General features: G+C 28.4%; 1 protein-coding gene across 3 annotated transcripts in view; it reads right to left on the reverse strand.

Moving 5' to 3' along the window:
• LOC100646310 (transducin beta-like protein 2) overlaps positions 1-14,397 on the reverse strand; it is a 65,921-nt gene that overhangs the window by 31,032 nt on the left and 20,492 nt on the right. For all 3 annotated transcript variants that reach the window (XM_012314270.3, XM_012314267.3, XM_003399279.4), the window contains exon 2: positions 1,283-1,510. In XM_012314270.3, coding sequence (XP_012169660.1) covers positions 1,283-1,510 — 228 coding nt within the window. The remainder of the gene's footprint in view (positions 1-1,282; positions 1,511-14,397) is intronic.

The raw sequence follows: 14,397 nt of genomic DNA on the forward strand, positions 1-14,397 counted from the left end.
TATGAAAATTCAAATTTATACGAATAAAACTAAGAGGATAAAAAAACCTTTCTGCGAATTTTATACAAAAGATCTCCTACCATGTACGATGATCGTATCAGCGAATCCACGGTTTCGTTGACTTTGCGACTAGAAAGAAGTATTTTAATACGAAAGAGTTGAGAAAGGGAATAATCTAATAAATTCAAAGATGTAAGATTTAAAAAATAAGTAACAAAGTCAAGATACTTTGTAAGAAATTAATAATATTAGTTTAATATCGGGTTAGTTTGATTATTATGCTTTAAAGTTTTAAAATAGATAATGAAATTTCAAAAAAATTCTATGCAACGCGCATAACAGATTGATAAAAATTTTCAATGACAAGAGCATTCAAGTACTTTGAATATCCTCTAAATATTATACCGGATGATATATCTACTTTGGATAATTTTCGCGCATTTAAGTTTTCTATAAAAGTACGAACATCCGCGGCGCAGTGATATACTGTCATTTGTCACATAAGAAAATGTTTTTCTTCCAAAGATTATGATTCGTATTAAAATACATCTTGTATATCGCAATTTCAAGAAGATGCGTATAATTTTTATCGCGGTTACGTTTATATATCGCGCGTTGCGCATGAATCGAGTCGAAGAAAACGTCGAGAGACATGTACATACATAGGTTTTAATTTCTTGTAGAAACGGTACAAGCAAAGACAGAGATCGGCTATTGTTAATGGCACAATAACAAGGTAATAATGACACATGCAAATTAAATAGGCCCATTGCGTCATCGATAAAGACATAGACAATTTTCTCGAATAAAAAGAAAATATCGAGTTGAAAGAAACGTCAAGAAAAAAAAAAAAAACAGAAGTGGAAAAAAGAAAGATTGTCCTTCGGATGACTTTATCAGAGACATAATTTTTTTATCGCTTTTCTCGCGCAATAGCGGTAATTGTTGCACACGCCAATGGCGTAGCATTCATCGTCAGAAATCTTCAAAATGAATCTCGTCGTTTGATTTATGACTCATGCGTTCTCTTCGAGGTCTTTCAACTTCACTATAAATTTCCACTTAACGTTGTGCAACTTTTCCAGATAATTAAAATACTTAACAAATAAAATATTACTAATTCATAAACTATATTGCAAGGTTAATCTCTGCTCTTACCCTATAAATTCCCATATAGGGTATTTTAGAGCGTAAGAGAAATATGACGCCAAAGCGATAAAAGAGATGTCGTTGATAATGACTTTTCGTAGGACAAATTTTCTTAAACTATATCGGTACATACCTTCGGCACAGCTTGCGAGATATCTGCCGTTACTGGAAAAACTCATATCCAGAACTGTGCTGGTGTGTCCCTTCAGCACACTCACCATCCACGAATGCGTGAACTGTTGCATTTCACGTCTCTTCTTGTTCTTAGCGCGTTTGTTGCTGCTACTGCCGGTCGTTCCAGTCGATCCGCTCGTTAAATTCCTCGAATTTTCAAACTTTACTCTTTCCGATCCTGTACCATCTATAACGATAAATAAAAAGCTTGTTAATTTCTACATCATTGTAAACTTGTTCTGAGTAAGACATAAAGAAAAGAGTAAAAGTTTCGAGAAAAAAAGAAAAGATATGGCTCTGTCGAGTAATAGAAAACCACGACGGAGGAGCTCGTGAAACCGAATCTTGAAACCTTCCTTCGATAGTATAAATTCGATAGTAGCCCGGTTAAGCTGGTTCAGACACGGCCAGCATTTTAGTCATGTAGCAAGTGAAGCCGAATTCACATTGTTGATTCATCGAGAAACAACGAGTATAAACTCGATTTTACTTGTTTCGGGATCACGATAAATTATTTATCCGGAACTAAATTTAATTTTCAATGTTTATTAACATGCTAAGTTAAAATTCTCATCAGCTTCCTACTTCTATCTATGTATTAGAAAGAATACCATATCCTTAATTTAGTTACGTTTCTATCCAATAGTAAAATAATAGATTATATACATGTTAAAATCATATTAAAATCGTATCGGAAGAATGTGAAGAAATTTATAGAAAAGATTACAATTTCATTTAAAATATCTTGAATAAAGTTATCGTTGGAAAATTTGACTCAAATAAAACGATTACAATATTTCGTTACCGTCACGTAATAGACCGCACCACGTGGTGTACATGAAATTCAGCTCGTGTCATATCTCACCGCTCGTACGAAGTCTTTCAAAATATGCTACGGAACGTGACAAATATTCTTACTACCATATTACTATGTGTTTACTTACATATCTTCCTCGATTCGAAGTAATGTTTTTTCTTGATATAACTTGATCAACAGCCAACGGACAAGTCGATTCGCGTTTTATCTCGGTCGATGAAGAATAAAACAAAACGAATCGAAAGCCAATGTTCGTATACGTGGATAGAGACCAAATCTAACAGCGATGGAATAGTAACTGTCGAAACGATCGGAGAACTTCTGGTACACTTCTGATAGTACTACTTTAACTATGTCTCGTCTACGCACTTTGCACGTACTGAACTAAATGCGCACCCCTAGAACCTTTTATACCTTTTTTTCTAACTGTAAAATATAGAAATCGGTTTTTGGGGATGAATGATTAGTCATGACTAACCCCAACCTGTAACAAATTTATGGTGTTGACTTATCCTGGTCCAACATTTACTTTTTCTCAAAAGTGCAATACCACTATCAATGACACCATCATTGAAGGTGCTTCGTATTTAGTTACTGAGTAAGAAAGTATACAGCGATTTAACTAATGTAGGAAATGTGAATAACTAAAAATATATTCTTTGAACGTTGTAAACAAGGGAAGAAAGTAGTGAGTAACCTGTATTATATTTTAGAACTGGGCATTATTTAAATATAAAATTTACAAAATAATTATTTAGATTTAGTAATCAAATGATATCATTGTTGCTAAAATTTTTTAAAAAGTATTTACATTTTCGGCATTTATTATGAATATTAAAAACAGCGAGTTCATTATTCGGAAATTCTGAATGTAATTTTTATTTGCTTTATTTGTAATTGTTGTTGTTTTTGTAATTATATATATATTGTATATATTAAAAAATATATATATACGCACAATGGATGATAACCCATATTTATATATTTTTCTTTATTTAATTTGCAAATGCTCTAATTTGATATTGTACTTCAACGTTGCTTCCTCAGGAAGACCCGTCAAATAACCTCGGTTTTCTATTATCCTCATTTTGCTGAACAGCCTTGGTAGTTACTAAGAGATTCTATCAAGTGTTCACGTGTTACAGTTAGGTTACTAAATATGTTTTAGATAAGAAAATTTATATCGCAAATAACATAAGTGGTACGTTGGTGTATAAATAGTCAAATGGAAAATAATTTACAGAAAGAGTCATCACGTACACGGTGCTTTAGTAACAAATTTCTAAAATTTCTGCTTCAACAAAGCTTCTGCTAGGTCATGTTAAACATTGCTCAGAATGCAAAAGATCAAAGTATTCCATCTCATAAGAAATTTTAAAATCACAAGAAAGAAATTTGTAAGCAATACCTAAATTGCAAGCTATAAATTTGCGAATGTTATTTATTTAATAAATTATTGTGCAATAGAACTTCGACGTTAACCTATCCCTCTCTTTCTCTCATCGTTAAAATTATGTGAGTCACTTTTGCCCGAACTTTGAGAAAACACAACACGTACCTTCCAATCTTTACCATCTACGATAAAACGAGTTTGAACTTTACTTGTATGATAAAAAGAGTTTGAACAGTTGCGATAAAAAAATATTTGATCTGTGCACAAACGGCAGTTGTTTACTACCTGACATCTAAGACAGTAATATACATGCTATATCATTGTTAGAAATGAATTAACTAGAGTGGAATTCTATCTGGAAAAAATAAGTAAAATATAAAAAAAAATATATAATAAAATAGAATAGAATCAAATTTGTTTATATCTTCGAATATTTTCGTTAATTTGGGAAATCGAGTTTGAAAATTTGTAATGTACTCGCGTATCAAGCCGTATGAGAATTGATTTTTAATTCTTAATTAAAAATATTCAATCTCGATTGTCTTCAAAACGGGGTCTCAGAAGGAAAAAATGTTATTCTATTTTTTCGACCTATTTTCGCACATACTTGCTGATTATTTACTCACAGTTAGCAATTAGCCAAATTCACATATTCATACACACTTTCAAATTCAAGTTTATCAAAAACGAAGGGATACATGAAAAAAGTTTATTGTATATTTTCCATTTATTCAATGGAATGTAGTACACAATGTGTAGCCCATATACAGCATGAAACCTATTGTTCCTCCTCTATTACTACTAGTCAAGTACAACAACAATACACCTGTAGATTTTGAGTCATACAGCCGGCCGCAGAGCGCGGAGCAATAAACAGGAAATTTTAGCTCTTTGCTCATCCTATTAGGAATTACTCATGTAGGCAATCCTAATACACACGAAAATATCCAAATTCTCGTACAAACCGTTTACGAATATATTATAATTATAAATCCGAATATTATAAGTATAATTATGTAAAATCCCTAGAGTCCTTGTAGGATAGGGATTCTTTTTTTGTACGGGTAGCACGACAGGCTGTGTCTAACGGAGAGACCGATCTTTCTTTTGTTGCGCGGACGACGAGTGAAGAAGCACGTGGTCTCCAGACGGACGGACAGAGAGTTACATTAGAGAGAGAGACAAGGCTATAGAATAATTGTTTAAGATTGCAAAGACTAAAGATTTAAGATTTAAGACTGAAGAAGAAAGATCGGTAGCTCAGGACGTTGAAAATCGATTCTCGATTTTCAGGTAAACATTGTACCAAAGACTTATAATTTCCCGTTTAGATAATCATCGCTATTGATTGTTATAGTCGCATATTAATTGTCGTTCACTTTTGTATTTTATCCAATCATTTCATAATAGAAACCTCGATTTTCAGACTTCAGAATCGATCCCTGAATTACCCCATTATTGAACCTTATAATTATAAATCGGAAATTTTATCGCTATTTTCTAACGAGGAATTTCACGAGGAAAATTACATAAACCGTTTAGATTTCTCTTCCATCACTTGTGCTAACCTTTATTCATTTAATGAGACAAATATATATATAAATTCATTATTACATTATAAATTATATATTATTTATTATTTAATTCAAAATTTAAAAGCTTCGAAGAAAATGAATTTTCACGTTATGATATAATGTATATATATTATATTATATTATTATATTATATGTATATAATATATTATAATTATATAATATATATGTATATAGTAGTTATAAGTATATAGTATATAATATATATACATATATATTATATACTACATATCTATTATATATGTATTATATATATGTATATATAATATAAGTATATACTTAATATACTTATACTTATAAGTATATTATAAGTATATAATACATATGTATATAGTAGTTATAAGTATATAGTATATATTATATAGTATATAGTATAGTATATATACCCATACAATTACTCTTCTTTATTCTCTTATTCAACTGAACCGCTAACAATTACTCTATTCTAACTGATAACGATTATAGTATAGTATATAGTATATATATACTATATACTATATAACTATATAACTATATTATCTAATTGATAACGATTATTCTTCTTTATTTTCGCCAAATTCTCCCGAACCGCTAACAATTACTCTTCTTTATTCTCTTCTATTCAACTGAACCGCTAACAATTACTCTTCTTTATTCTCTTCTATTCATCTGAACCGCTAACAATTACTCCATTCTAACTGATAACAATATATATACTATATACTATATATATACTATATACTATACTATAATCGTATAGTATAGTATATAGTATAGTATATAGTATATATATACTATATACTATATACTATACTATAATCGTTATCAGTTAGAATAGAGTAATTGTTAGCGGTTCAGTTGAATAAGAGAATAAAGAAGAGTAATTGTTAGCGGTTCGGGAGAATTTGGCGAAAATAAAGAAGAGTAATCGTTATCAGTTAGAATAAAGAAATTGTTAGCGGTTCAGTTAGAATAAGAGACTAATCGGAATAATTGATATTAGTTGAATCGGTTCGTTTCTGTAGAATAAGCAGATAATTGTTATTAGTCGTTCAATTGAATTTGAGTGAGTCTGATATCAGTTCGTTTCAGTTGATTCAATTCAAATTTAAGTTAGAATTGGAGAATAATTGTTCGTTCCAGTTCGAATTTGGGAATTACGAGATATAATTGTTATTAGTCAGTTCGAATTTGAGAATAATTGTTATTAATCAGTTCGAATTTAACAGAATCAGAGAATAATTGTTATCAGTACGTTTCAGTTAGAATTAGGAGATAATTGTTATAAAATAATTGTTATTAGTCAGTTCGAATTCATGTGAATTATTGAATAATTATTATTAGTTGGCTCCGTTTGTCAGTTAGAATTAAAACAATAGCTGGCTCAAGTTTTTTTGTTAGAATTTCGAATTGTTAAACACGTCCGGACACACTGTCGTTTACGCTGCTCAAGTTAAATAAAGATTTAAAACTCAGAATATTATAGAAGTGTCAATCTTTGTAAAACCGGAATCACCCCAGCGGCCTGCCCATTCATCAGCGGAGGCCAACATCAGGTGAGTCAACTTTTGATTAATATTAATAATTAATAATATTAATAATTAATATAATCCGTTATTAATTCTGCCAATAATAATTGTTTATAATATAATTGTTTATTCCAAACAATCCTCTCCCGTGCTAGTATTCCTGCACATAGCAGGTTAGCCGAAACGTGGAGATTGTTGATCAGTGGCCTTAAACTCTAATTAACGCTACTTAATCTAACGATAAATATCTAATTGAAACAGTCCTTAGACTGTTTCTGGTGGCAGCGACTACTATATTGTTTGAAATTTTCTAAGTAAAACAATTTCAAAATTTAAATAGCGAAACGTAACAAGAATATATTAGATAAAAATTTTGGTATACGTATATAGTATATATACTATATACTATATACTATACTATATAGTATATAGTATATAGTATATAATATAAATGTATATATATTATATACTGTATACTTATAACTACTATATACATATGTATTATATACTTATAATATATATACATATATATAATATACTATATACTTATAATACTACATACATATATATTATATACTTATAATATATTATAATAATATATAATAATATAATATATAATATTATATATTATATATGTAATATATATACATATAATATGATATATTATACTTATTATACTATATATACATATAATATGTATGTAAATATATATATAATACATAATAATACATAATAATTATGTATAATAATACACATAACTTGACAATTCATTTTCTTCGAAGCTTCTAAATTTTGAATTAAATAATAATTGGTATAGCTATCTCTACGAATACGCGTCGACTTGACACAATCGTAAAGTAAACATTAATGCTAGTAGATTGACTTCGCTTATCAAAACATTAATAAATTTAATGTAATGAATATAAACGTGACGAATGTTAATTTTTTGAAAAAGTGATCGTCAGAAGTAGACATAAACAATTCAGCGGCGATACTTCGAACCCAATATCTCAAATCTTACGTGTTTTTTTTTTTTTTTTTTCCTTTACAATTTGTCCAGCTAGACATTCTGTGATATTTTTCTAGTTTAATTGCTAAATAACATGTGGATGGCTACTCTCACAGAGATACCATCTCGGAGTTTAAGCATTTTATTTTTTTAGCGTGATCAATGGGATATTTTCTTTTTAGTCTTCTTTCTATGAGAGTTTTTCTCGCTTCAGCAGCTAGTTGTTTACATCTAGCAGCTAGATGTATTGGCCTTCTTCCCTTCTATTTTTCTGCATACCCGCCGATTTCGTCTTTGACTGTTGGTAATTTTATGTTTTTGCATATATAGAAGAAAATTTTGGGTATCAGTAATATTATTGTGAAATGCAACTTTTCACTATTTTGACAAATAATAACCCTTCTATGTGCATCAGAATATGTCTAGAAGAGGAGATAACATATTGAGAAAATAATAAGTATAAGTGAAGAGTGCTCTGGCACAAACTGCGAAGAGAATGAAAACGAATTACCTCAAAACAAGGATGAAATTGAGATTCTCGATTCAGATGAAAGTGAAGTAGCAGGGAAATCGTCAGATAGCAAGGAGAAAAATGTCCAAAGAACGACTTGATAAGCAACAAAAACATGTTAGAAGTGTTTTAAAAAGTGTTTGAACAGTTTCAATTATCAAGTTACTTGTTTTTATTGCAATTTTGATGACCGGGGAATATATGAACTAAAATCAATAAAAGCTTTTTATTTTTTTAATAATTAATTTTTTTTAAATAAAACACAATATTGTTAACGAAATGGAAGATACAAATATAATTCACTGAATGTTTGAAAAGCGAAATATTTTACTTTTAATATAAAATAAATATTTCTGGTTTTTTCGAAAAAAATATTTTATTCGTAATATAAAATAGATATTCCTCGTAATAACTCAGAAAAAATACCTGCTTTTTAAAATTGAATAAATATGCATATTTACATTTATATAACGAAATATATAAATATACATATTTAATCTCTTTTTAATATTATATGAATATGTCTTCAATATTTTGTGCACTAAAGCATATTTTATAGATATCACAGAAATATGAAAATTAAACATTATATTAATGGTATGTATGAAATGCCGTTTGAATTTCGCGACTCAATAAAATCCATTAAGTTTCATCCTATCGTCGATTGTTAATCATATTAAAAAAGAAAAATGTTACTATCAATCACCTACATTTATTGATAAGTTAAAAAAATTTACGTGTATGATTCTCGCCACTCATTGGTTGTACAACGTATTGGTCGCGCATTAATGTTTAAAATTAAATTGCGATTTGTATCAAGATTGATCCGATCTATCGTGGTAAATGTGAAAGCAGGCAAAGTTAAGGAAGTGAAGTAACTTTAAAGAATAATTCGTCACAAAATTACTGCTGTGCTTATTTGTGTTATAAAACTGATCTTTTCGTTAGATTAAAAAAAAGAAAAAAAAAAAGAAAAAAAAGTGAAGAAAGAAACAGGGAAGCAAATTTCTCCGTATTCGTTATGGTATACTCGCATTGTTGTGACGCGTGCAATGCGCTTTAATTTTCTGATTCTAACATATATCTACAAGAAATAGTAACGTACCTAATCTCAACCTAGATTTATACAAACAATACAACAAAGCACATATCTTCACGTATCAACGTACAAAACGAAGCGCGACCTATTTCTAAACTTAGTTGTTTTGCACGTTTAGTACCGCGCAGAAGTCTTAGATTTGCCAAATAAAAATATTCGTTTGACATTCTTCCTATAACAATTTCTTTATTCTAATTAGTTATATTATATACAATATAAGAATTCGTCTTTTAGTTGGCAAATTAATAAAATTTCTAGAACCCCGTGAAACTATTTTTCAAATATATAAATCAGGACGAATTATGAACACGGGTAATGTCACAAAGGCGATAATTAAATATTTTTATCAACATTCTATGAAAATATTTCCTAAAAATGTAGTTTATGAGATTGCTATTATAAATCACCTAAGATTTTCCGCGATATTGTATATACCTATATACGATTTCGGTGTTCCGTGAAATACATTTACGGAGATATCGTTGCGTCTCGAACAGCTATCGCACGATCACCGTTTGATTAAGTCTATTTATGTGCTGATGAAAACGTTACAACTTACGATCTATCTCGTCGTTAAACGACGCATTTTCCCTTCGTTTCGGTTCAACGGAGGACAATTTTACAGTTTTACTATGGTGTTTTGGTCGCTCTATGCAAAGATGAAACTCGATCGCCTAATTCCCTAACGTATTAATACTTAGCCAACCGCGCGTGCCACAGCGAACTATACGCTGTCCACCGCGCATTTTTCCAAGTATCGAAGACCAATGTTTACTACTTAAAAAACAAAGAAGTCTAAAAAATTACTTAAATGGTCAATTATATTTTGTGGTAATGATCTTGTTTAACAATTTCACATATCGTTTATACAAAATATCAAATTAAAAGTATAAAAAAATATAGGTAAAATTAAAAACATTAAAGATGACTAAAGATACATAACACGACTTGAACGTGAAATTAAAAATTCATTATGCGTTTTAATATTTTTTTACAGTGTGATATCGTTCAATTATAACTTTATTTAGAAATAACTGATGGTGTAACTTCTTAATTAATTTTAACACCACTAAATTGGTGTATTTTATTATACACTATGCTTTATAAAAGCAGAGAAAGTGGCGCAATTAACAATTCCAGGTAAACGATAACTGATAAAAAAAAAAAAAAGAGGCGTTGTCAAAGTCAAAAACGGAGATCTCTCCGTTCGGTTACGCAACGATGTTCTTCACAGAGGGGAAATCTCCCTATTCGGTTGGCTAAGTGCAAAATCGAACCTTCCCATATAGTAATATATCGAGTATCTCTAGTAATTGAATTGTTCAAAAGTCACATCGAACAAATTCATAAATTGAAAATCACAGAAATGTAATGTTGAAAATGCTGTTTTGATTCTGAATGTTGGATTACCGTTGGGAATACGAGTGTGCGTGTACGCGATGAATCATTGCAAGAACTTCAGCCTGTATATTCTAAAAGTTCTGTTATGAATATATTTGGACATGAGTGAAAGAACAACACAGCTGCAACTATTTGCCTAGTACGAGTCATTTCTTTTCTTCGTCCGTTTGGTCAGTTGCAGTGAATTTGTGAAGAAAATCGAGCACGCAACGTGTGTTCCTCGATGAGGAGCGAACTAAGTTATCTAGTTTACTAACTTTGTATTCCTTTTTGTAATAATTTCGTATGATTAAATTGGAGTAATTATATATTTTATGAAATACAAGTGACAATGGAAGGTTTTAAAGTGGAGAGGAATATAAGACCTCTTGATAGTGATAGATACAGCGTGTGGAAATTAAGAATGTGCTTTAGAGAATAAGATTGATGTGATCAAAGCGATCGATTCTTTCCTCGGCTTCGCAAAAGCTGCAAGTACTGCAATGGGAATTTTGAACAGTTTGAGTATTATGCAGGGAAGAAAAAGTTTTGCCACTCTCAATCTGCTCTACGAAAGAAATTGTTGGGATTAAAACTAAGCGTCGAAACATTGAATAATTTTTGACAAGTTGGAACAAACACAAAACGTCACGTTTACTGTTGACTCGTGTCACATCTTGATATAATAATTCACGTGTCTTTAATGAAACTTTATTTGACGAGAATTTAACTTCGGCTTTCGTTAAAACGAAACTTTCGCATCTTGAAGTAAAATTAAAAAACGGGAGCAGTTGTATAAGCGTAAAACTTCTTCAAGCTGAGCATGTAGATACATAAAATTCTACAGAAAATAATTTTGATTATTTTCTAGTTATTTAAAAACAATCGTATAAAACAAAAGCAGTTCTGCAAATCCAAGAAGAATGCATCAATTACAAAGCGTCATCAATGCGAGAGAAAAGTTTACAAAATAGGAAATTGTTTCTACAATAGAAGAAGCCTTCGACGTAACGTTCAAAAAGTTCAAACAACTCAACCAATAACAGCAGAAGACAACACGTCTGACTTTGTTTTCACGACTGCAGATTATCAATCTAATATCAACAATAAGCTCGCTTTTCTCTTGTACTTTGCACCATCGGATCGTCTCAATAATAAAGAAAGATTCATTTTCAAGAATTTGAATCTGAACAAAGAAGTTGAATTTGTTGAGAAAAATTTTCCTAGCGAGAAAAGGTGGTTTTTATAACAGTAACGAAGGAAAGAAAAATCCATGTCATCAGTAACATGAGTATTGAAGGTATTCTGGAGGATTTTCTTTATAATCCAGAAACTCCATATTATCTGTACAAAAAATGCAACAGGCGGAAGTGACCATTACTTTCAATGAGAAAGGAGACGAGATAAGCAAAAGCGGTAAAACTACGATGAAAGGGAAGCGTTTAACACTAAACCTACTTTATTTTTTTCTTTTTTAATTTCATTCAGAATTTCTTACATACAATATTATTGTATCGCTATTTAACTTCACGACTTTTCCTATAGTTTATTCTTTATAGTATATTCTTCTCAGAAAACAAACAATAAGAAGAGAAGTGAATACAATATTATTGTATCGTAATGAGTTTCTTAATACAATAACATTAAACTAACAAAATCTGTCTAAAATATAAAAAATATGAATTGAAAATCGTAAAGAGCGCGGTGGAAAAGAATAAAATATATATTAGTTATTTCTAAATAAAACAAACTATATTTTTGTATTATCAAACTGGCTATTGTCTTCATTCTATATTAAAAAACATATAAGTTATTTTAAGACCGATCATTTGACCGGTCATAATGGAATTAAGTATAGGTGATTATGTCAATAGATTTAGTGTTAAACAATGTAATTGTTATGTCGCGTGGTAGTCCGCACGCCATCCTTTGAAGTCTGGCCGCCAAAGGCCCACGTGCCATTAATCGGACCCTCAATAAACCTAAGAACCCACCATAAAACGGAAACATTTTGAAGTTAATCATCTTAAAGTAATCCTTTTCAATTGAAGGAATCTCTAATCCTGTAGGTGTTTTGTTTTATAAATGGTCCTTAGAACAATCATTAATAGGTTTATTGTGCTTACAAATTACGATAAAAGCGGGTTTTTCTCGTGAACAATGTCACCCATAAACCACATTGGTAGAAGGCTTCCTACATTTATTCTCATTCATTAACGTTGGTCATACCAATGGGCATCGTATAATAAAATATATTTCGTGCAATGTGTATATATATAATACGAAAATAGAATGAGGCTCCATTTATATGAATTAATCGAATTAATCATCCTGAATTTATATCTTTTATAATATTTGAAATTCTAAAAAATGCAATATTAATATTAGGATAATAGTGTATTGGTAAGAATAATCCTGAAATAATTTGAATTATTAAAAATATTCCAAGAATTGATCCAAAATTTCATATATAATTAATATTAATTGGGGTAGGTAGATTAATAAATGATAAAGGTAAATTAAATATATGAATTTTATAAACTATTGAAATTATTCTTTTCATTTTTTTTGTTCGGAGATTTTTATTTTTAATATACCAAATTTTTGTTATAATAAATAGTATTATGATTAATATTAATTAATATTATTAAAATAAAATAATTAGGTTTTAAATATTATTTTAGCTTGTTTAATTTGAAAAATTATGATAAATATAATAAATAGATTTAAAAATGTAATTTTTAAATAATTACTTTTTTTTTATATTTTATTAACTAAGCAAACAAATTAAGAAAATATAATTAAAAAACCTCTAATAAAAATAATTAATAGAATAAATAAATTTAATGAAAAATTTTGTTTTAATATTAAAATATTTATTGTTATAAAAATAATATAAGAGATTAAATATATTAATTGTTTTAAAGGTGAATAAAAAATATTTCAATAAAGATCATTTAAAATTAATATTAAATTAATATTTAAATTTATAAATATAATATAATTTAAAATTAGTAAAGTTTTCATTTTTATTTAATTTACAAAATTAATGTTTTTTTGAACTATATAACAAATGTAAATGATAATTAAATCATATTTATTCTTATTATTATTATAATACTTAAATGTTTAATAATCAAAAGTAGTTTAAATTAAAATAATAATTTTGGGAATTATTGATATTTTATAAAAAAAATTTTTTTGAAATTTGATATTATTTATTTATTTAAATTTTAAAAATTTTAATTTGTAGCTTTATAATATTAAGTTTATTACAGAATATTTAATTTTAGATTTGGTTTTAATAATATTAATTATTTTATTAAATTATAATATTTATCTTTTAAATTTTTTAATTAGAATGGAATATTTGATTGTAATAATTTTATTTTGTTTAATATTAATTAGTTACAATAGATTACTTTATTTAATTTATTCAATTCATTTATACTTACTAATAAAGATAAACCTAGGAGTTCTAGGTTTATCTTTATTAGTAAGTATAAATTATGAATTGGACATCAAAAGATTAATTTTGTAAATTTAATATAATGAATGAAATTTTAATTTTATTAATTTTAATATTTATAATAAAATATATTAATTTTTTTATTTTAAGAAATTTGATATTTTTAATAAGATTTTATTTTTTAACAAATATAAATTGAGTTAAGTGAATTAATATTATTGGGGGTTTAGGAAATAATTATTATTCAAATTATTTAGTTTTAATAATATTTTGAGCATTTAGTTTAATTTTTTCTA

Source organism: Bombus terrestris, chromosome 11 (assembly GCF_910591885.1).
Source record: "Bombus terrestris chromosome 11, iyBomTerr1.2, whole genome shotgun sequence".
Taxonomy (NCBI): domain Eukaryota; kingdom Metazoa; phylum Arthropoda; class Insecta; order Hymenoptera; family Apidae; genus Bombus; species Bombus terrestris.